At 45.4% G+C, this 23,337-nt stretch overlaps 1 protein-coding gene across 1 annotated transcript in view; it reads left to right on the top strand.

The window, feature by feature from the left end:
* MAP2K6 (mitogen-activated protein kinase kinase 6) overlaps positions 1–23,337 on the top strand; it is a 460,161-nt gene that overhangs the window by 319,427 nt on the left and 117,397 nt on the right. The window contains exons 8-10 of the mRNA XM_069199837.1: positions 12,021–12,148; positions 12,478–12,555; positions 20,521–20,660. Of these exons, the coding sequence (XP_069055938.1) occupies positions 12,021–12,148; positions 12,478–12,555; positions 20,521–20,660 (346 nt within the window). The remainder of the gene's footprint in view (positions 1–12,020; positions 12,149–12,477; positions 12,556–20,520; positions 20,661–23,337) is intronic.

The raw sequence follows: 23,337 nt of genomic DNA, 5'->3' as shown, positions 1-23,337 counted from the left end.
TAAATAGATGAAAGAGGCCCGAGATGTCTTCAGGGTTACTCTGCAATGGTATCCCGAGTTCGCACATTCAATTGCAGCAGTCGCGTGTTTCAGAGGAGAGTTTTGAGCACCGGCACCTTTTTATTTACAAATTAAGCACTGTGGCAAAGGGCTATTTGCTTTGAACACCTGACCCCAAACCCATCTAGAAAAGTAAAACCCCTATGTCCAGCTACCTTAGTCATGGCCACCAGTTTCTTAGGAAACAACGAATTTGTGTAAATAAATGTGTAGTACTTTTTTCCTTAATAAAGATGTCCCATTTATTAACACAAGGAAGTTCACATTGGTAGTTGGAAGTGGAAGTTGCATTTGGGTTTGGTAGAATAAATAGTCCGGTGTGATGTTTAGTTGCGACCCCTCGTTTATTTGGAGAAAAGTTGAAAGGCAATTTGTAAAGATCTATTTCAGAAGGTTTCTCAGCTTCATGTGATTTTGTTCAGTTTTTGGGTTTCGGCTAAGAGGGTTTCAGAGCCTCCCCTTATGTCCTCTGTGATCTGCCTCCATGGTTCATTCTCATGAGGAATTCCTGGTTGATTAGATAGAGGACATGCAGCACAAGGCTCTGTTTGAGAAGCAGAGAGAAGTTCAGCATGTGTGTAAATTCTTCACCAAAGACTAAACGTTTTTTGGAAATACACCTCTAAATTGCAAATTAATCTGATGGGTACTAGTCAAACATTCTTATTGCAACAGACCAAATTTTAATTAAACTCTTTTGGAAAATCAAGATATAGCAGGATAAAGTAATTTCATTCATTATGTTCCCTCTTTGGTGCATTTTTAAAAAAATGTGAAACAGATCTAACGGCTGTGCTACAAAGGTTTCAATAAAATGATAGAGGTATAGGAAGAGATGGATACAGGTATTCATGTAAAACATTGAAGAGATAGACCTGAATGTAGGTGAAGCACTAGTTAAAGTTGTAGAGCAAGACCAAGGAAGATGGCGATATATTGGAGACTTAGTAACAGAGGTACTAAAGAGCTATACAAATAGACTTTTAAATTATTACAGCTAGAAGATCTGTTTTTCAGAACGGTTATTGGTCCAGTGAGTATTTTTGTTGTTACATTTTTACTTCAGACATCTGCTTTATAAATCTCGGTTTTTATGTGTATGAATTGAGGCCTTAATTAGACTTAACAATTTCTTATTTGTAAGCCTTCATGAAAATACATTCACTTTGTGAGAGTGTCTAAATGAGGCTTTGAGAGAAACATGCACAACTTTTCTTTACAAGTGTAATATCTATTCAGTGGGATAACCTGATAGAGGCAATGAGAAAGGGAGATATCTTAGAAGATACTATCTCCCCCATATCCCTACTCTTACCTACCTTCTGAATTATCCTGCTGACTGCCTTGGACCCTGGAGTTGAAGACTGCAGCCACGTGTGCCCTGACTAGACTATTTTGATAATGACTGAGCAACCACCATAACACCCTCTTTCACTTTCCCACTATTATTCCATTACAAGACGCATGGCACCATGGGGACACAGGGACGGGGGTGGAGGAAATGGGACATTTCTGGACTGGGGTTATAAATAGTAAATTGTTTGTTGAACAAGTTCTTATATGCCAGCTGTCGTTATGCACTGCTGCACTACTTCAGTGATTGCTTGTCAGTTTTTAGACCACTCTTTGGTGACAGTGTCTCCTGTTATGCTCATAATTGCTCCTCTTGGGGACGGACTACAGTTTTCAGCCTCTCTCAGTATTGATACAATGTACAAAGTTAGAAATGGGGTCTTTGGTTGGCAGTCAGGTTACCCCCTGTCCAAGCAAGGACCCTCTCTCCAGTCAGGGTAAGTCACACACAGTCCAAATGATCCTGTGCCCACCCTCTGGTAGCTTGCCACTGAGCAATCAGGCTTAACTTAGAAGACAATGTGTAAATTATTTGTGTAATAAATCATGCAATAACATAGTATAAACACCACAAAAATACACCACACCGGTTTAGAAAAATATGGAATATTTATCTTGATAAAATAAGGTCAAAACTACCAAGATTTGATAAGTACACGTTGAAATATCACTTTAGTGAATGATAAAAAGAGTCTTAATTCCTAAAAGCAATAAGTGTCTCTTGCAAGCACAAAGCACCTGGTTTGTGTCTACATTATCTGCAAGGTACTGCAGAGGAGGAGATGCACGGAAAATGTGGTGGTGTGCGTCAGTTTCTCAGGTCGCACAGAGACGATTTGTCAATATTTTTCACGCAGACAGGGCCTTGTGTCGATTTCCAGCGCACCGACTTGGATCCTCTTCAGGTTGCGGGGCATTTGGACACCCCGGGGACGATGCAAAGAAAGTTTGGGCGTGCAGGACAAAGTCACAGGAGCTACTTCTATTCGGTGGGCGATGCAGGGAATTTTCTCTCGCACAGCTGGCGCTGCGTCAATTCTTCTCACAGGAAGTCGGGCTGCGTAGTTCCGGCTCGGCTATGCGTCGATCCAGTGGGCCGTGCGTTGAAGTTCCGGTCCCAACGCTGGTGCTGCGTCGATCTCCACTCGGGGAGCCGGGCTGCCTCGTTCTGGTTTGGCGTGTGGTGATTTTCTAACCGCGATGCAGGCTGTGCATTGTTTCTAGGAGGATGTGCTTCGAAATTTCACAGCACAAGGAGTTCTTTGCAGAGAGGGAGTATTTTGGGCCCTGAGACTTCAGCAAACAGAAGGCAAGCTCAATCCAGGCCCTTGGAGAGCACTTCTCAGCAGAGCCAGAGGGCAGCAAGGCAGCAGGGCAACAGCAAGGCAACACTCCTTTTCAGCTAAGCAGTCAGGTGAGTCCTTTGGGCATCCAGGCAGCTTCCCCTGGCAGGTTCCAGGTTATGGTTCAGAGTTTCTTCCCCAATGGTATCTTGTCCAATAGTGACTGAGTTGGTAGGAGTCTTTGAAGTGGGGGAGTCTTCAAAGAGTGGCTTAGAAGTGCACGAGGTACCCTTTCAGTTCCATCCTTGTCTGCCAGGGTCCCATTAGGGGGTTCGGCAGTCCATTGTGTGAGGGCAGGCCACTGTCCTTTGAGATGTAAGTGTCAGGCAATCCACCCTCCCAGCCCAGGAAGACCCATCAAGTACAAAGATGTGTGCAGGTGTGACTGAGCAGCATGTGTTTGGGGTTGTGTGAGTGAAATGCACAAGGGAGCTGTCAACTAACCCAGCCAGACATGGATTGTAAGGCACAGAAGGATTTAAGTGCAGAGAAATGTTCACTTTCTAAAAGTAGCATTTCTAAAATAGTAATATTAAATCCAACTTAACCAGTCAGCAGGATTTTGTATGACCATACTAAATAAGACATTGTTACTCCCTTCAGATCAGAATCTACCACTCAAACAGTATATTAGGGTAGCCCTAATGTTAGCCTATGAAAGGAGCAGGCCTCACAGCAGTGTAAAACCAATTTAGGAGTTTTACACTACCATGACATATAAACTACACAGGTACATGTCCTGCCTTTTACCTGCACAGCACCCTGCCCTATGGGTTACATAGGGCCTACCTTAGGGTTGACTTATATGTAGGAAAAGGGGAGTTTTAGGGCTTGGCAAATACGTTTAAATGCTGAGTTGAATTGGCAGTGAAACTGCACACACAGGCCTTGCAGTGGCAGGCCTGAGACATGGTTAAGGGGCTACTGATGTGTGGGGGGGGGCACAACCAGTGCTGCAGGCCCACTAGTAGCATTTAACCTACAGGCCCTGAGCACATGTAGTGCACTTTACTAGGGACTTATAAGTAAATGAAGTAGGCCAATTGGGTATGAGCTAATGTCACCATGTTTAAGGGAGAGAGCATATACACTTTAGTGCTGGTTAGCAGTGGTGAAGTGCGCGAGAGTCCTAAATCCAGCAAAACAGTGTCCAAAAAGTGGAGGGAGGCAGGCAAGAAGTTGGGGGTGAGCACCCTAAGGCTGACAGGTCTAACATACAAGATATGTGCTTATGCAAAGCTCAATAAAATATGTTTACAAAGAAGCAAAAAAGGTCTAATATTTATTCACCCTCCCTCACCATCCATATACCAACCGAAAAATATGTCTGGAATTCCTGTCAGCCAGACCTCCTTTAACATTAAACAAAGTCAAGTTTTTTACCTTTTTAACTCGTATTCTCAGGCAAGCACACAACGAGAAATAATGTTTTGTCCATTTCATATAAGCACCATCTTAAAAAAAAGCAACAGAAAAAATCATTCTTTACATGACTGCTTCAGTTCATATGTGCAATCCAGGAGCATTCTGTCTTAACCTTCTTTCATAGAAATGTCCATCATAACTCATACAGTACCATAGAAGAGATGCATGTTTGGGGAATAGTTAACTTCATGTAGTACTCCCTGTGGAATCTGTCCAATTCACTGCATAGATTAGGAGGCTGGAAATCTAGAGATAGCAGTTCTGTTTCGGAGAGGCAGCTATGGATTTGGCAGATTCAGCCATTTGCTTTGCTGGTGTCTCTGAGACCATTCATTCTGGGTCAGAGAAACCTCAAAATGGTGTCCATGTTACTGAGAGTCCACCAGGGCTAGTGCCTGCTCAGTCATATGTCACGTCAACCCCTCTGGCTCATGGAAGACCTGCAAAGCTTGGATGAAATTATTCAAGGTTGACCAGTGCCTCTGAAATGCTGGGATATTCAAGGTTGACCAGTGCCTCCGAAATGCTGGGAGTGCTAGGCACTGCTTGTTGCATGCAGCTTTCACTTCTGAGTCTACCATGCCAGGTGCATTAGTGCGTGTCATGTAAGCAGTGGCCTCTGAAAAACCGTTATATAAATGGCCATTTTGTCAAATGTTGAGTCAGCGTCTCTTGGTGATCGGGTGCTGGGGCAGAGTCACCCACATAGTAAGGCTGGGACATAGTTAATTACATGTAAGGTCAGTTCTCCTATAGATGCAAAGGCCTTGTGATTTGCACACAGGCCTGTTGGTGGTACAGGAAGGTAAGCCAAGTCGATTCAGAGCCAGAAACATTAGATTGGGGCACAATTACCTGGCTTGTCCTTGATTATTGAAAGTTGATGGGACTGAGGTTTAATCAGTTACTTATGAAGGCAGTGTGAAGTGAAGACAGATTCTGTGATTGGGAAGTCATGTCTATGCATGGACTGTTCACCCAGCTGAAAAGCTGCTACACTTGCCACAAAATTTGTCCTTTTTTGAAATCTTCGTATATCTTTTGTCTGCCAGTTGTCATTTCATACTTATTGGGAAAGTGTGGTCGAAAGAATTCCTTCATCTCAAACGTCTCTGCAAGACATTCCCCTTTCCGCTCCCCCATCATCAACGCCTTTGGACAATGACGGTGTGCTTTCTGACTCAACCTGCTGCAGCTGCTTCTTTCAGGGGCTCGCAGCTAAGGACATTAGCAAACCACAGAAACTTCAGAATTAACTGTCACCTAGTTTGCAATCTGCTATCAGGGATCATGTATCTGCTGCCTGTCAAGGCTTGCACTGGCTCACAGTTAAGGAATGCATACAAGTCAAGATTCTATGTGTTATTAACATGGATTTTATATACTGAACCCAGCTTTTCTTTCCAGTCAGCTCTCCGGTTATTGCCATCAAAGACTCTCAGGTCTGAAAACCTCCTCCTTCTCACTTTTCCCACATCAAGTAAACTGTAGTCAGAAGTCACTGTAGCATAGTGTAGGGACAACAACTTTGAAATACCTTTTTGGTTTTCTGTGGGTGCACTTTGGTCTTTTCCAACTTAAAGAAAGATTAAAAAACTTGTGTCTGCTAGGGACTTCTAGTTGCAGATTCCTTACCTTGGAATTTCTCCCTGGCATCAGAGGGGATCTGGAAATTTTTCTTTGAGCAGTACACTTGTGTGAGGTTAGGTGTCGTCGGTCGATTCCTCGTTTTTCGTTGGAGTCACTGTGGTGATGTTGGGGTCAAATATAGGCGCCGTCTCTGTGAGATGACGTAAGATGTTTTCTTTCTGCCCCACGTGCTGATCCAGAGAGAGCTTCCCTTGTCACTTTTTGACCGGCCTCAACACTTTTGTCAAATTTTGTGGCGACTGTTGGTGCGTCTAAGGATGTCCTCGAAGACAGGGTTTAAGCCTTGCAAAGATTGTGACCAAATGATGTTGGTGACGAATCCGCATCAGGTTTGTTTGTGGTGTCCGGAGCACAACCACGACCACAACCTGAAGTCGTGCTCTGAGTGCCGGGCAGCGCACCAGAAGGCTTTGAGGGAGCGATCCCTTAAGCTAATAATGGCCTGGCGCTCGATTCCTCATTTCTTCCGGTCTCATTCGAGAGGAAGGTCTTGAGACGAGCCGTGGAGTCACCACCACTCGTCCCTGAAAGTCATCAGGACATTCGGATAAGAAAAAGAAGAAGTCAAAGAAGGCCAGGCATTCTTCTACTCCACCCCACAGCTCGGAGCATGCGATGCGGGAAGGGCGTCGACTTTCTAGGCCTCTGTCCGCGGAGCCTACTACTAGGTCCGCTCCATGCCTCCCCGAATTTCGGCGAGCCGGAGTGACCCCTACCCAACTAATGGAATTCTATGAGGTCATGCGCCTAATTTTTGGGCAGTCCGATCCCCCTGCAGCACCTTCGTGGCCTGGTAGGGGCTAGAGAGGGGCCCTTTGGGTTCCGTGCCGGCAGCTCCAGCCACTGAGAGTCCCTCCGGATCCACGCCAGCACCGATCCCACCACTGAGACCTTCCCCGACGCTGGTGAAGTCGCCGCCGCTTCTGGCTTCGATGGGGCCTAGCCACCCCAGGTTGGATTCAGACCCTTTTTACAATGGGTATGAATGTGTGGAAGGGTTGGAGGGGTCACTGGACCCTTAGGAATTCTGGCAAGAAGACCCAAACATGGACTGGGCTCAGGAATTGGGCTAGGCCAGTGGTCTTAATACCTCCACAGACACTAGCATGCTGTCTCTTCCTACCGTGGGTACGGCAGAGGGAGCTTCCTACTCCATGGTGGTCAGTAGGACGACCGAGGTCCTTGGCCTTGAACTGCCAACTGTTGCAGTCAGGACTAATCTCCTGACGGAGGTGCTTCAGCCCGGAGCATCTGCTTCAGAGCCTCGCCTTCCATTCAATGAAGCACTCGCCGATGTCCTTCTGGGTACCTGGTTCAAACCCAGTACAGGGGCTCCTGTGAATAGGGCAATCACTCGCCACCATCAGCCCACCCCGAACGACCCTAAATGCCTAACCGAACACCCCACGCCTGGAAGCTTGGTCATTTATGTATCTTCGTCTTCTGGTACTTTCCCTTCCGCTCTCCCATATAAGGAATCAGAAAGACTAGACCATCATAGGAAGAAGTTGTTTTCTTCCTCCAGTCTGGCATTGTGGGCGGTGGACACCGCAGGGCTCTTGGGACTTTATACCCATTCCTTGTGGGAGACGGTCGTGCAAGTTCTGCTGCGGATCCAGGAGGATGCTCGTGTGATCGTCTCCAAGGCTGTTGCCGACTGCAGAGACGCGGCCAAGTTCACCATACGATGTGGGCTGGACACAACCGACTTTCTAGGTTGATTGGTTGCGTCGACAGTGGCATTACGACGCCAGGCCTGGTTGATAACTTCTGGTTTTGCAGTGGATGTCCAACAGACCCTCATGGACAAGCCCAGGTGCTAGAGAGATTTAAGGACTCCTGGGCTACAGATCGGTCCCTTGGACTTTCCAGTGCCCTCCCCCCACCAGTCTACTTTTAGCCCCTTTCGTGGCCACGGGAGGGGCTCCCTGTTGCGTCCCTTCCCCAGCCACCATGCCATGCCTGCCGTCCAACCCCTGGACGCGGCATCCCACAGGCTTGTGGGACAGGGAACTAGAGGTCTCCCTAGTCCACTGCCTCCCGCCTCTTCACCAAGGGGGCCATAGAGAGGGTTCCTGCGCCAGAAGTAGGCTGTGGTCGTTATTCCCGCTACTTTATAAAAAAGGACAAGGGCTTGCGTCCTATCCTCTACTTCAGGACCCTCAATGTCTTCCTAAGGAAGTAGAAGTTTGAAATGCTCACCTTGGCTCAGGTCCTTTCTGCCTTGGACACAGGAGACTGGATCGTGCCATTGTACTTGCACAACGCTTATTTTCATATTCCCGTCTTGCCTGCCCACAGACGTTACCTACGATTTGTGGTTGGTCACGATCACTTTCAGTTTACCGTGCTCCCCTTCAGCCTTATCAGCGCCCCTCGGGTGTTCACAAAAGTAATGGCGGTGGTTGCGTAGATCGGGGATTTCAGCCTTCCCCTATCTCGACTACTTGCTGTTGAAGGCAGACACGCCCCAGAAAGTCGTTCCCACCTTCAGACTGGTGAACCTCCTTCATATGCTGGGGTTCACTACAAACATACCAAAGTCACACCTGACCCCCCTAAAGACGCTCCCTTTCATCGGAGTTGTTCTAGACACAATGGAGTTTCGGGCCTATCCTCCCTGTTAGCAAGTCCAGGATATTCAGGCTATGATTCCGATGATTAGCCTCTATCCTGGGTTTCGGTGAGAATGACTCTGAGGCTGCTGGGCCTCATGGCCTCCTGCATCTTACTAGTGACACATGCCAGATGCCATATGTGTGCTCTGCAGTGGGACCTGAAGTTCCAGTGAGCGCAGGATCAGGGGGATCTCTCCGACATGGTCCAGATCTCGGAGGGGACTGCGAAAGATCTGCAGTGGTGGCTTTCGAATCAGGATTGGGTCAAAGGCAGATCCCTCTCCTTTCTTCATCCAGAATTTACAAAAGTGACAGACGCGTCACTTCTTGGCAGGGGCAGCCACATGGGAGAGGCGGATATCAGAGGCCTCTGGTCTGCAGCGGAGTCCGGACTCCACATCAGCCTGCTGGACCTCCGGGTGATTAGACTTGCGTTTAAAGCATTCCTTTCCTCTATCAAGGGGAAAGTGTTGCAGGTGTTCACGAACAACACTGCCATGTGGTACTGCAACAAACGAGGTGGTGTGGGGTCCTGGACCCTTTTTCAAGAGGCTCTACACTTCTGGACGTGGCTGGCACATCAGGGCATTTCTCTGGTGGTTCAACATCTGGCGGGCTATGCATAATCGATCACGAATGGCATCGCCTTCCGAAGGTGGACTCTTTCAGCTGTGGGGAGAGCCTTGGTTAGATCTGTTTGCATCCACAGGGAATGTGCAATGTCTGCAGTTTTGCACGTTGGAGTTTCCAAGGTGGTTCTCGCTCCGTGACATTTTTGTCTCGAGTGGAGCTCAGGCCTCAAATACACCATTCTGCAAATACAACTTCTTCACAGAGTTCTAAAGAAGATCAAGAACGACTGGGTCCACGTCATTCTTGTGGCTCCAGACTGGGCACGAAGAGTATAGTATCCAGAGCTACTGAGCATGGCCACAGATCCTCCGATCAGACTGCCCCTTCGGGAAGATCTTCTGTCACAGCAGCAGGGGTCGGTTCTTCACCCGAACCTGTCCAGTCTCTGCTTTCTTGCGTGGAGATTGAGTGGCGGCAGTTGACGGCTTTTGACCTTCCGCCTAAAGTTATTGCCTGGACAGTCAGGTCCACAGAGACGGCTACTTTGGTTGTTCGGCCCTGCAGGACTTTTTAGTATGATTATGGTTCACAACACTCTCCGAGGATGGTATTTCCTGGGTAACTATTCTAAGGTAAGAAATCTGCAACTAGAAGTCGCTATCAAGTTGTTTACCTTCGGTAACGAATTATCTGATAGAGACATATTCGAGTTGCAGATTCCTTACCGACCCACCCATCCTCCCCCCTTGCGAACTGATTTCTAGGGACGGGGATTCCCCTTTAGGGCCTTAGCTCTGGCACCACTGCAGTGTTCATCATGGCTTCGCGGTTTGGCGTGGAAAGTTGTGAAAAGAAACTGATGTCACCGTGCCGAGGAAGCGCCTATATTTGACTCCCATTGTCATCACGGCAACCACAATGCCAGGGACGGGCACAGAGTCGACTGATGCCACCTAAGGGTACTGCTGTAAGAAAAGTCTCTGGATCCAGTCTGACGCCTGGGGAAAATTCTCAGGTAAGGAATCTGCAACTAGAATATGTCTCTACCAGATAATTTGTTTCTTTACTCTGTTAGGATCTTAGCAGTCTTAGTGCTCTTAGCGCCAAAATGCGTTTGGGAGTGGGGAACATGTACTCTGTAGTTAAACAAATAAACAAAATATGTGCAGAGCTAGAGAGACTGCAGATGTACTCATGTGCCAGGCCTCTGGGCTATTGGTCTGGTTTGGGTACAGTGAGGTGGTTTTTAAGTTGGTGCCATTAGAATGCTGGGTAGGTTTGGATTAAGCTGGTTATATGTGATGTTAAGGTTTCTGTAAGATAAAGGTTCTATCGCAGTGTCATTCACATGACAGATGTGAAGTACAATGACCAGTGTAAAGCGACCTGTCGCTTTACACTGGTCACTGTACTTTCAGAATGTTCCAACCTGTTCATTTCTGAGGTTGGAGGTGAGTGGGGTAGAAGTGTGCCAGCCTAATTGTGTCACGTGAAACTACTGGGCCTGTTCAAACCACTTCTCATTGTAAAAAATAGTTGTATGCACTTGTATGTATACACCTTCCTTTTCCCTTCTCTCTTGATGTTAGCTTTTGAGTACTGCTTTCGGATGCTGATGTTGGGTCTCAAAGATTCTCACCCACAGCACTGTCTTTGTATGGTCTCTTCAGGCTTTGCGAGTGGAGCTTCAATATTTTATATAGCGCTTGGCCGTGTTTTATTTTTTCAAAATGATAACCTCTTCATGAGCAGTTTGTGTACGTCTTTATTATGCCACCTTGTTAGAGGCTCAGGGGACTTTTCTGTTTATGTTGTACTCCTTTCCTGCATGCAGTTTCTTGATTGTATCAAAAGTGTGGATGTGCTGGCAGATTTAGGTACGTTTTTTTTCTTTTTTTTTTTTTTTGCTTGTCATATGTTTTTTGTATTTTGATCATTGAATGCAATGAGTGAATTAGACCTCCCTTAATGTGCTGTAGAATAGGTTTAATTTCCTTGCAAAATTGCATAGTGCTTCTAACTAGGTGGTATAGGATGACGAGTGGACTTCGTTTAGTACTTCTTTTCCTTTGATTTCCAAGAGGTTACTCTGAGGATTTGGTTGTCTACAATTCTGTAGCTGTACTCTTGGCTTATGAAATCAGATCTACAATCCATCATATCTTCATGTGTTCAGCATCCCCTATCCTATCGTAGAGCCTAGCTGAGTTTGGTGACATGCTTCTTGTGCTCTATGTCAATGTTGTCTCTTTTCTGACAAATGGCTTTGTCTGCTGACTCCTGTATTCTCTTGTGTGTAGCTGATTATCGTTTATACTGAATTTAGTGTCCATAAAATAGTCCCTTTCTGATGAGAAGATAATTATAACAATAATGGTTGTTTGAAATGCATTAAGTCCTCTGTGGAACAGATTGTGTCCCTTTTCCTTAAATGTCCAAATCAAGAGAATATCCCCAATGCAGCTCTGGTATGTTAATGATCTGTAATCATAAGCGACTTTTTTTTTTTTGCAATCCTCTTAATTCTTCAGTTGTGTTGTTTGCATGGGTCATCTTGCAGTTTGGTGTAACGTACAATATCTTCCAATAGGTTTATGCTTTATAGATATATTGACTGATGTTCATTATGCCATCTGGTCTTCTTTTGTCTGCTATTTTTATTGGGATGCTATAGTTGTCTCTCAGTGACTTTAGGACCCCCGTTTTCATTGCTATTAGGTTCCCTGGCTGCTGTTTGTCACTGCATTGAAGGGTGTGCTATTTGGAAATCTTTTTTCAAGCACATTATTCATTTTCTTTGTCCTATATGTCGTGAATGTTAAGGTCTAAAATTCTTAATTCTGTTTATTCCATGTTATTTTCACAATTCCTTTGTGTATTTTCATAGTTTCTTTCCTCAGCAATGGAGCTTCATGTAAATAAGTGTGTGTTTTTTCACTTTTGTCATGCATGAATGGTACTTTGTAAAGGTGCTAATTTTGTCTGTCTCCTCTTCTAGATGTGAAGCCCTCTAATGTGTTAATAAATGCACAAGGGCAGGTAAAAATGTGCGATTTCGGGATTAGCGGTTATCTCGTTGACTCTGTTGCAAAAACCATGGATGCCGGCTGCAAACCGTACATGGCGGTAAGTCGTAATCCACGATCACTTGTTAGATATTTAGACCAGTTATTGTAATAGTATTTGCCATTCGTGATATTGATTAAAACATTAGTAAAAGATGGATATCCAATACACATTTTTAATAGCTATCAGATGACTTAATAGGTTTATTATCCATGTTTGTATATATTTCTACAAATGAACAGCATCGAAACGAAATCAACTTCAGAGCAGACCATAGTGTTTTAATGTCACATTTAGTATAATACTTCTAGAATTAGTAGAACTCAAATTCAACTGTATCTTTTGATGAAAAACAAACATGATGCTACTTCGATTTCTTTAATTTACAGCCAGAAAGGATAAATCCTGAAGTAAATCAGAAGGGATACAGCGTAAAATCAGATATCTGGAGCCTTGGAATCACCATGGTAAAACTTTGCAGTAATTGATATTCTGTAGCTTTAGTTCAACAGGTGTTAGTTAACCATGTTCAGTTGTATCACCTTGGTTGAATGATTCATTGCCCACCTGCCTATGCTTTGCTTGTAATCATTTAAATTGGCTGGATACATTTGCGAAAAGTGTGGTAATTAGATGAGCTCCATTAGTAGGGATGGAGAAGCATTTCCTCATCAATGAAACCTGTTGTACTTTTGTTGCAGTGCAGCACAGGGACTCTGGCTTCCTTGCTGCACTCATTCATGCAGGGCAGCACATCATGTTTGATGACTGTAGGAGGCTGGCCTGGCTTATAGTGGGTACCTTGTGGTACTTATACCTTGTGCCAGGTCCAGTTATCCCTTATTAGTAGAATAGAGGTGTTCTAGCAGCTTAGGCTGATAGAGGTAGCTATAGCAGAGCAGCTTAGGCTGAACTAGGAGACATGCAAAGCTCCTACTATACCACTTATATCATATAGCACTATATCATAAGAAAACACAATACTCCGAGTTACTAAAAATAAAGGTACTTTATTTTAGTGACAATATGCCAAAAGTATCTCAGAGGATACCCTCCCTTAGGAGGTAAGTAATATACAAAATTTATATGTACACAAACCAAAATCAGGTACATAATAGTTAGAAAAGTAGTGCAAACAATGTAGGATCACAATAGAATGCAATAGGGAGAATTAGGCCTTGGGGCAACACAAACCATATACTTTAAAAGTGGAATGCGAACCACAAATGGACCCCAGGCCTAGTGTAGGTTGTAGAGGGTCGCTGGGAGTGTAAGAAAACACTGAGTGTCCAAGATACCCCACCCCAAGACACAGAAAAGTAGGAGTAAAGTTACCCTACTATCCCAGAAAGACAGTAAAGTCGAGATAGGGGATTCTGCAAGGACAACAACTGCCAGCAAAACACTGAAGATGGATTCCTGGACCTGTAAAAGAAGGCGACCAAGTCCAAGAGTCACACAAGTGTCTGGGGGCGGGGGGGAGGAGCCCACTAAACCCTGGATGAAGGTGCAAAAGGGCTGGCTCCAGGTGGAAGAAGCCGAAGATTCTGCAACAACAGAAGGTGCCAGGAAGTTCTCCTTTGGTCAGAAGATGTCCCACGGCGTGCTGGAGGATGCAGAGTTGTTTCCACGCAGAAAGATTGCAAACAAGCCTTACTGGCTGCAAGAGTCGCAGTTGAGGATTTTGGGTGCTGCTGGGGCCCAGGAAGGACCAGGAGGTCACCACTTGGAGGAGGAGACAGAGGGGGCGGTCAGCAACTCAGAGAGCCCCCACAGAAGCAGGCAACACCCGCAGAAGTACCTGAACAGGCACTTACAAGATCTGAGGACAGCGGTCGACTCAGAGTCACAAAGGAGGGTCCCACGACTTCGGAGTCCAACTCAGCGAGTTGGGCAGTGCAGGACAGAGCGCTGGGGACCTGGGCTAGGCTGTGCACAAAGGTAGTCTTGAAAAAGTGCTCAGAAGCCCGAGCAGCTGCAGTTCACAGGATTACCGTCGGGCGTGGGGAGCCAAGGACTTACCTCCACCAAATTTGGACAGAAGGGCCACTGGACTGTGGGAGACACTTGGACCCAGCTCCTGTGTTCCAGGGACCACGCTTGTCAGGATGAGAGGGGACCCAGAGGACCAGTGAGGCAGAAGTTTGGTGCCTGCGTTGGCTGGGGGAAGATTCCGTCGACCTACGGGAGATTTCTTCTTAGCTTCCAGTGCAGGTTGAAGGCAGACAGCCCTCAGAGCATGCACCACCAGGAATCAGTCGAGAAAGCCAGCAGGATGAGGCGCTACAAGGTTGCCGGTAGGCGTCTTGCTACTTTGTTGCGGTTTTGCAGGCATCCTGGAGCAGTCAGCGGTCGATCCATGGCAGAAGTTGAAGAGGGAAGTGCAGAGGAACTCTGGTGAGCTCTTGCATTCGTTGTCTGAGGAATAGCCCAGAGGAGAGACCCTAAATAGCCCACAGAGGAGGATTGGCTACTGAGAAAGGTAAGCACTATCAGGAGGGGTCTCTGACGTCACCTGCTGGCACTGGCCGCTCAGAGCTGTTCATTGTGCCCCAACACCTCTGCATCCAAGATGGCAGCGGTCTGGGACACACACTGGAGGAGCTCTGGCCACCTCCCCTGGGAGGTGCTGGTCAGGGGAGTGGTCACTCCCCTTTCCTTTGTCCAGTTTTGTGCCAGAGCAGGGCTGGGGGATCCCTGAACCGGTGTAGACTGGCTTATGCAGAGAGGGCACCATTTGTGCCCATCAAAGCATTTCCAGAGGCTGGGGAAGGCTACTCCTCCCCAGCCCTTTACACCTGTTTCCAAAGGGAGAGGGTGTAACACCCTCTCTCAGAGGAAATTTTTTGTTCTGCCTTCCTGGGACCGGGCTGCCCAGGCCCGGGGAGGGGGGGGGGGCAGAAACCTGTCTGAGGGGTTGGCAGCAGCAGTAGCTGCAGTGGAGACCCCAGAAAGCAAGTTTGGCAGTCCCAGGGTTCTGTGCTAGAGACCCAGGATTGCATAGAATTGTCCCATATAGGTATTGACCTATATGTAGTGCACGCGTGTAATGGTGTCCCCGCACTCACAAAGTCCGGGGAATTTGCCCTGAACAATGTGGGGGCACCTTGGCTAGTGCCAGGGTGCTCACACACTAAGGGGGTTATTACAACTCTGGAGGAGGTGTTAATCCGTCCCAAATGTGACGGATATCCCACCAGCCTTATTACGAGTTCCATAGGATATAATGGACTCGTAATACGGCTGGTGGTCTATCCGTCACTTTACCGTCACTTTTGGGACGGATTAACACCTCCTCCAAAGTTGTAATAACCCCCTAAGTAACTTGGTACCTAACCTTCACCAACTGAGGGTTAGACATATAGGTGACTTATAAGTTACTTATGTGCAGTGAAAAATGGCTGTGAAATAACGTGGACGTCCTCTGTAAGAATTGTCTGAGCTCCCTATGGGTGGCAAAAGAAATGCTGCAGCCCATAGGGATCTCCTGGAACCCCAATACCCTGGGTACCTAGGTACCGAATACAAGGGAATTATAAGGGTGTTCCAGTGTGCCAATGAGAATTGGTAAAATTAGTCACAAGCCTGCAGTGACAATTTTAAAAGCAGAGAGAGCATAATCACTGAAGTTCTGGTTATCAGAGCCTCAGTGATAGTTAGGCACCACACAGGGAACACATATAGGGCATACATTATGAGCACTGGGGTCCTGACTAGCAGGATCCCAGTGACACATAGGCAAAAACAAACATACATACAGTAAAAATGGGGGTAGCATGCCAGGCAAGATGGTACTTTCCTACAATGGCTGTTTGTGGTACACCTCGTTGAAAGGCATAAACACAGCCCGTGTGTGAGGAAGTACTGGCTTTTATTATCTGGTGCCTCCATATCACTGGGACACCACTTTCTTAGTCCTGGGCTTTAATTTTTCAGATCCCAGTTTTCAAGACCGTTAGTCCAACTCCTTCCACTGAACTCAGCAAAGGTTTCAAGTTCCAGATTTTAGTGGCTTGGTAAGTGAAAGCCGAGGGTTAGAAATACAGTGTCCTGGTAACTTAGGGTCACATGCTTGTATTGTCTTGATGAGAAAACCATAATATTCCCAAGGGCACGCCAACTGGCTCCTGAGTTGCTGAAGAGTTGAGGTGAACCAGAGGAATGAGAGCAAATCTAAACTGTGTTTGAATTGTGTTGGCAGTGTCTGCTCTTTATCTCAAGTTTGCCCTTGAGCAGCCGTCCTAGCGTTGCAATGACTGCTGTGAAAGGCTAAAAGGCGGCTGCGGTAGTTTGGAGCTAGGGGACTCTCAGTATACTCTGTATGCAACGCTTCTCCGAAGAGTAGCTTGTGAGCTACTTATAGATGTTTAGCTGCCTAAAAGTAGCCCTTTGTGCAGGTCAGCCTACTAAACTAGAAGCTTTTCCTTTGTTCAATTATTAATTAATATATGTATTACAACATCCAAAAGTGTGTATTCAAGAGAAAACATCTGAAGATGAAACGTCTGAAGCTGACTTTTTTGAAAAATTATTGAATTGACAAAATTTATTTAAAACTGATATTTTAGTGGTACGTAACAGGGCTCAGTGGGGACCGATTACTAATATTACCTTGGCATCAGGGGCATTGTAACTATCACTGTTAATTATTACTCGTGTCGTGACATTGCACACTGATAGCCTTTTCTACATTACTTCTGACAGACATGCCTGATAAACTCAGTTGTTCACTGCTAGTAATCTTGCATATTGAGGCCACCCACCAATGTAATCTTTTCTTAAGTGGTCACTATTGCAACACTAATAATATAATTAACTAGTGATGATTCTCTTTGAACATAAGTAGCTCTTATTGCAGAAAAGGTAGAAGACCCTGATTGAGGCAGCGGAAACCTCTTGCTTTCTGTACTGGCTGATATGAAATCTAGGGCAGGCCCTGCTGTTCTAACCTTTATCTACACCATACTGAGGTAGCAGACATTGCCTAGAAGGACTCAGGTCGGAGGCCATACTGAGCCCTGTCCTCGTTGCCATTGGCAATGACTGTAGACTTCCAGGTACTGGAGCTGCTGCTCACAGATGTCAGGACTATCACATTTATGGTATCCTCTGGTTGTTTGTGCTTCACCTGATGCACTTGTGTTTGATAGAGGTGTCTGGTCATACTGCACTTGTGGGTCAGGGCGGTTGGTACGTGCATGCCTCAGGCATCATGCTCACCCACTTCTGCGGCTTTTAGTTTTGTGAGTGTGATGGTTTGTTCAGGTGGGGAATGGGAAATGTCACCACGCTGTACTGCTGCCAACTCTCAGTAGTCAGTACTAGGTGTTTTACCTCTTGGTAGTTACTCTGGTTAAGACTGCTAATGAAATACTTTTTCTGATTTAGAGTCTGGAACTTGGACTGGGTGTTCGTACAAGAGGCCTACTAGGCTCTTAAAGAACTCTGCTCTTCAGTGAGTGATTCAAAGCTGCTGGGCACTCGGGACGAAGTTTCAGCTCTTTATTGGAGTAGATTGTGGCTGCCTCCTTTTCTAAGTTCAACAAAAACAGATGGAGAAATGTATCCCAACTGGAATTTTCATGATTGCTCTGTAACACAGTACGTCTTGGGCATTTTCCAGTTTTTTCAAAGCCCAGAGCGAGTTACCTTAAAGGTTTGGCAAGGTACCACTACCCACTACAATGTTCTGCTTCTTGGGATCGCCTCCTGTCCTCTCCCGTGTCGTGGAAGTAGTGCTTCACCAGCTCTGGTTCAGCTATCGGTGAAGGCCTCTGGCAAGTTGGACTTCTGCAGCTGCATCACTGGAGAAGGCGGGGAGATCACTCTCCCAGACCTATAAGACCCTGTCAGTGTTGTTTCCTTGGGAGCGTCACTTTACAACATCATTGGGACTGGGAGTTCAATATGGTGAACCTTTCTTCACTTACACATTTGTGGCTTCATTTTCAGGTTTTATTTAAATTGTATTGGGTTGGGGTTAATAGGTTCTTCTGTGTACAAATTACTACATTCATTAATTTTTATTTTGTCATAATCACACTATAACAAGTTGATGTGCAGGTTTGAAACCCAACTTCTTGTAACATCCTAAAAACAAAAGAACGTACAGTCTGTGTTTTACAGAACTATAGGAATAACACAAAGGGTATCTTGAAATGAAAGTAGTTACGTGTGATGATAAAATTAAGGAGATGTTAATATTGGGTGACGTGATTTTTGGAAACAAAAAAGATAGTTCTTGGCATTGAAGTAGGACTGAGCTTTGACACGTACCGTGGTCGCTGAAGTATCACAGTGGCAACGCACAAACATGCCATTATACTAGCGTAATTTAAAATTCATTAAATAAGTCTGCATACAATTTAGAAAAGTGTTTGGTAGGCTATGGTCTTCGTTCAATTCCGAAAAGTTAAGGTGACCTCACATTCAATTTGCTTTTCTTCTCATTCTAGAACTTTACTAGGGCTGTGAGAATTTTACATACTTTGCATTCATGAAATTTCGGGTCAACGGAATGCCTTTCGTGGTTAAAAATAGCACGAAAAACACAAGTGGTGCAATCAACACCCACTTGTGTTGTCTGTTCGCATTATTCCGCACACGCTTGTGGTAGAATTTTACCAGGAACATAATTAGGTGACATGGTGTAACATGTGGAGTTTTGCATAACAAACATAATGCAAAATGTTCTAAATTATGCAAATTGTACCAGTGTATTTTAGTCCTGTATTTATATTTACAAAACGAGACTACAAATACCTGGGAAGAAACAGAACACAGTTTCCATTTGTGTTTCTGTAAGGGGGAAATGGAGGTTGCCCAGAGATTAGTGGTTCGCCTGATTGAAATGCCTCCTGCTACCTCGACCCCAAACCAACCTTGCATCTCCTGCCCTAAACCCCTCCAACTGCATGTGGCGTAAGCCCCATCGAAGTGTACTTAAATCTGCCACTTAAACCATACCTGCTCATTGCTGACACGAGTTCCTTAGGTCGGCTCATATTCCAGCAGAGGCTGATTCACCCCTCATTAAATCCTGATGTGCAACGTGAATGAAGCAGCAGGGCAATCTTTGAAAAACTGCTACTGTCCATTGAAACCCGGGACGTCGGGTTGCTATGTTATTAGGAAGTTAAAATAAGTGCAGCATGTAGAGAGCATAGATTTTACAGCTGCTTATTTGCCACAAAGCCCTGGACTGGCTCACCTCCTTTCTGTCCGAAAGAACTCAAAGAGTTGGCCTCCCTCCTTTCCGGTCTACAGCCACCAAGACCATCTGTGGGGTCCCCCAAGGATCCTCCCTCAGCCCCACCCTTTTCAATGTCTACATGGCTCCTCTCGCCAACATCATACGCCCTCACCATCATTTCTTACGCTGCCGACACCCAGCTCATCATCTTCCTCACGAGGAACCCAGCTACCACCAAGAATAACCTACACACCAGACTCATCGCCATTGCTAACTGGATGACAGCAAGCCACCTCAAATTGAACTCAGAAAAAACAGAGATCATCATCTTTGGTCCCAACAAGACAGCATGGAACGACTCTTGGTGGCTCACCACCCTTGGACCACACCCACCACCCACGCACGCAGTCTTGGCATCATACTGGACTCATCCCTCTCCATGACTCAGCAAATCAACGCCATATCATCCTCCTGCTTCAACACCCTTCGCATGCTACGCAAGACTTTCAAATAGATTCCTTTAGAAACAAGAACAGTCCCCCACGCCCTCATAAGCAGCAGACTGGACTACGGCAACACCCTCTACAAAGGGACCACAGCCAAGCTTCAGAGAAAACTCCAACAAATCCAGAACGCAGCCGCACGCCTCATCCACAACCTCCCTTGCCACAAACACATCTCCGCCCCCCTCAGATCTCTACACTGGCTGCCCATTAACAAAAGGATAATTTTCAAAATCCTTGTCCACGCTCACAAAGCCTTCCACGACACCGGACTGGCCTACCTCAACAAACGAATCAACTTCCACAAACCAACTCAAAAGCTCCCCTCCGCCGACCTCGCCCTTGCTACAGTCCCCCACATCCAGCGCACCACCTCTGGAGGCAGATCTTTCTTCCACCTCACCGCCAATATCTGGAACTCCCTCCCTACCAACCTACACAAGACCCAGGACCTCCTAACCTTCAGAAAACTCCCCAAAACATAGCTTTTCGAGCAGTAACCCCCCTACTCCCACACCCACCCCCAGCGCCTTGAGACCCTACCGGGTGAGTAGTGCACTTAAGAAATGTGTTTGATTGATTGCTTAGGACAAATAAAAAAGATGAAGTACATCACAATTAAGCATGCAACTGTCAGAGACTTCTTGAAAATGTACTATTGGTTTAACAAGTTGTAAAGTTTGAATTAGGTTATTTCGATGTTGAAATGCACCAATGTGTTCGTTTGTTTCTTTTAGATTGAAATGGCGATACTGAAGTTTCCTTATGACTCCTGGGGCACCCCGTTCCAGCAACTCAAACAGGTTGTGGAGGAGCCTTCACCTCAGCTTCCTGCAGATAGGTTTTCAGCAGAGTTTGTTGACTTTTCATCGCAGTGGTAAGTCTCCTTGCAGAGTTTATCACATCAGAAATCAGCTTGCTTCATAATAGTGTGAAATAATGCACGTTTAGTGATTGCAGTCTACCTGTTCTGTAGAAACCCCAAGCAGTAATACAAAACTTTAAAAGTTAGATACCGCAGGGGTACTTTCATTTACTTGTGTAGTATTGCCGCACAGTTGCAAGATTTAGCTGTTGCAATGACGAATATTCAAGATAATGGGTGTCTGCTCACTGATTTCCCCATGTTCTCCTATTCTTTATGGGCACTTTTCCGTAGAAAATGTTCATGTTGTACCAGGCGAGATGTGTCCAGGGAAAATAGGTGTTCCTTTTGCCTGTGAAATTAGTCATCCCTATTTGGCCGGTAGGAATTGCTGGACAAAAATGCTTTTTACTTCAGATTTATAGTTAGCACCAGCATAGCTTGGATAAAGGTAAAGACAGACAAGAATATGAGAAATAGAACCCTGTTGCTTCTTATAGAGATGATATTAATGATTACATGAGAAGACTAGCTTCTCTGGGTTTAAAGAAAGGTAAATTTTCCTTTTACGTTCTGATTACAACAAGGATATATTCGACACCTGTTTCTTTGTGCTAGTCACTTCACTTTGCAAAATAATGAATACATTAATTGAATTCTGTGTAATGTAATGAAAATTTTCCTAGCTTTCTCAACAGAACGTTTCAATTCTGTTAAGGACTAGGAGGAGAAGATTATGCTTTTTTTTCTTGTCTTTTTATTTCACAGAAGCCTTGTTCAACATTCAGCAATAAACTACCTTTCCCATCAAACACAGAGAAAGGGAAGAAAACACATTAGGAAATAGGAGCACTAATAGTGCAATAGTAGTCAATCTTCGATTGCGAGCCCCCCTCTTTCTTCACACAACAAAGATCATCTGCGTCCTGTTAGTCCTTTGTGGATATGGCATTTCCTATATAATACAGACCAACATAAGTGAAACTTTAGCTTATTGAGGTAATATAACTGTTACACAACAATTGTACAAGTTCAAATATTTGCAACAATCCCTAGGTGTAATGTCATTGATATCATACACAACAATTAATTGTAATAGTCAAAGCATTGTCTACTTACTGCCAGTACGTCTGTGTTCACTTTTGCTTCTTACCCCCGAAATTCAGGAGGGCAGTGATTAATTGATCATTGGGAGAGATAGTCCTCCCTTCCGTGTCCTTAATAGAATTGAAACTTTCAGTTATGAAAGCTAGGACATTTTTCATTCTATGTCAGGACCGGAAGCGAGGATTATGCTCATTAACAGCTTACTTACCACGAAAGTTGCCATGCCTACCACCAGTTTAAAGTAGAATCGTTCAAATGTTAAGTCTGAGGACCAATCTGGAGCATTCAGGATGTCCTCCAACCATGCCCCGATGGCAAAAGCTTTCAAGACAACAGTGCACCTAGCATAATTCGCTCTAAATTTGGAAGCATAGATACCTGCCTCTTGCATGACCCATCTCACATGCTATCATAGGGGATGATAAGGCATTAAAAACAGCTTTCAGATAGAAATGAGGAGTTGTCATTCACCTGGGTGTAAAGCTCAGCGCTCATGTCTTCATAGGCTTTAATACATTTCACCACACATAATTTGGGGTGATCATCAAATGCTGGGTAAAAAATGTCCCTTGAATTGCATTTTGTTCATTTAGATGTATGAAGGTTAACCCCTTCTGGGGTGAAAAACTCTACCTGTAACGTTGAGTGCTCTAACATCGGACACTCTCCTGCAGGACGTTAGACAGCAGCAAGGCGAGCATACCTAAATGGTTCATCCTGGAAAGGTATTTATTTCTCTTCCTTGACAAAAAGAGGTGAAGTACCTCGTTCACGTCCAAAAGGGCCAAGCACCCCGGCTCAGGAGGAATCAAAAAGCGTATACCTCTCACCATTTTCTATACTAATGGGTGTTCCCTAACTGAAGACCCATCGATCGGAAGATATTCTTTTGATGTGGCTTAGCAGAGCATATTCATTGATCTATAAACCAAACCTTCAGATGCCAAAGGTGACAGAAAGTTTAAGATCTGCACAACTTCGGACCCCTTTGGAGACACCAACCATACCATCTTGTCCAGGCGGACCTATTGCTCCATCTGCCCAAGCCTTTGATAAGATACATTGAGCATCTTGCAAAAGTCCAGGGCTTTGTATCATTCCCTGTAACTCTCCACTCCATGAGATACAGTTGTCCGTTTAGCACTAGGTCATGCAGGTTCCCCCTAAGGATCCAGGAGGAGCGCTCCAATTAGGGGAAGAACGATTGGAGAAGCCCAGGGAAGTTCCATTAGAGTTGGATACTAGACTTGCGACCTATAGTTCAGCATTATTACTACCAACTCCACGTTCTGCCATCTCACCTTAGCTGATGTTCTTGTGATCATGCAGAAGGGAGGAAAGGTATACCCCTTTTCTTGACTCAAGCCCTGGAGAAGGGCATCTGTCGCTATCGCTTGAGAATCTGGGCACCAGCTGAAGAAGTTCCCCCATTGGTGATCCAGCCTTGACACATATAGATCCATTGTGAATGGGCCCCATCATTTCTCCATCACCTTGAAGGTTGTTGGGTGCAGTTTCCAAAGACTCATAATTTGTAGATATTTGTAATTCCAGTCTGGCTCTTTGTTGGCATTATCAGCAA

Source organism: Pleurodeles waltl, chromosome 7 (genome assembly GCF_031143425.1).
Source record: "Pleurodeles waltl isolate 20211129_DDA chromosome 7, aPleWal1.hap1.20221129, whole genome shotgun sequence".
Lineage (NCBI taxonomy): Eukaryota > Metazoa > Chordata > Amphibia > Caudata > Salamandridae > Pleurodeles > Pleurodeles waltl.
Note: the sequence above shows the minus strand (reverse complement) of the source record. Positions and strands in the feature narration are given on the sequence as shown.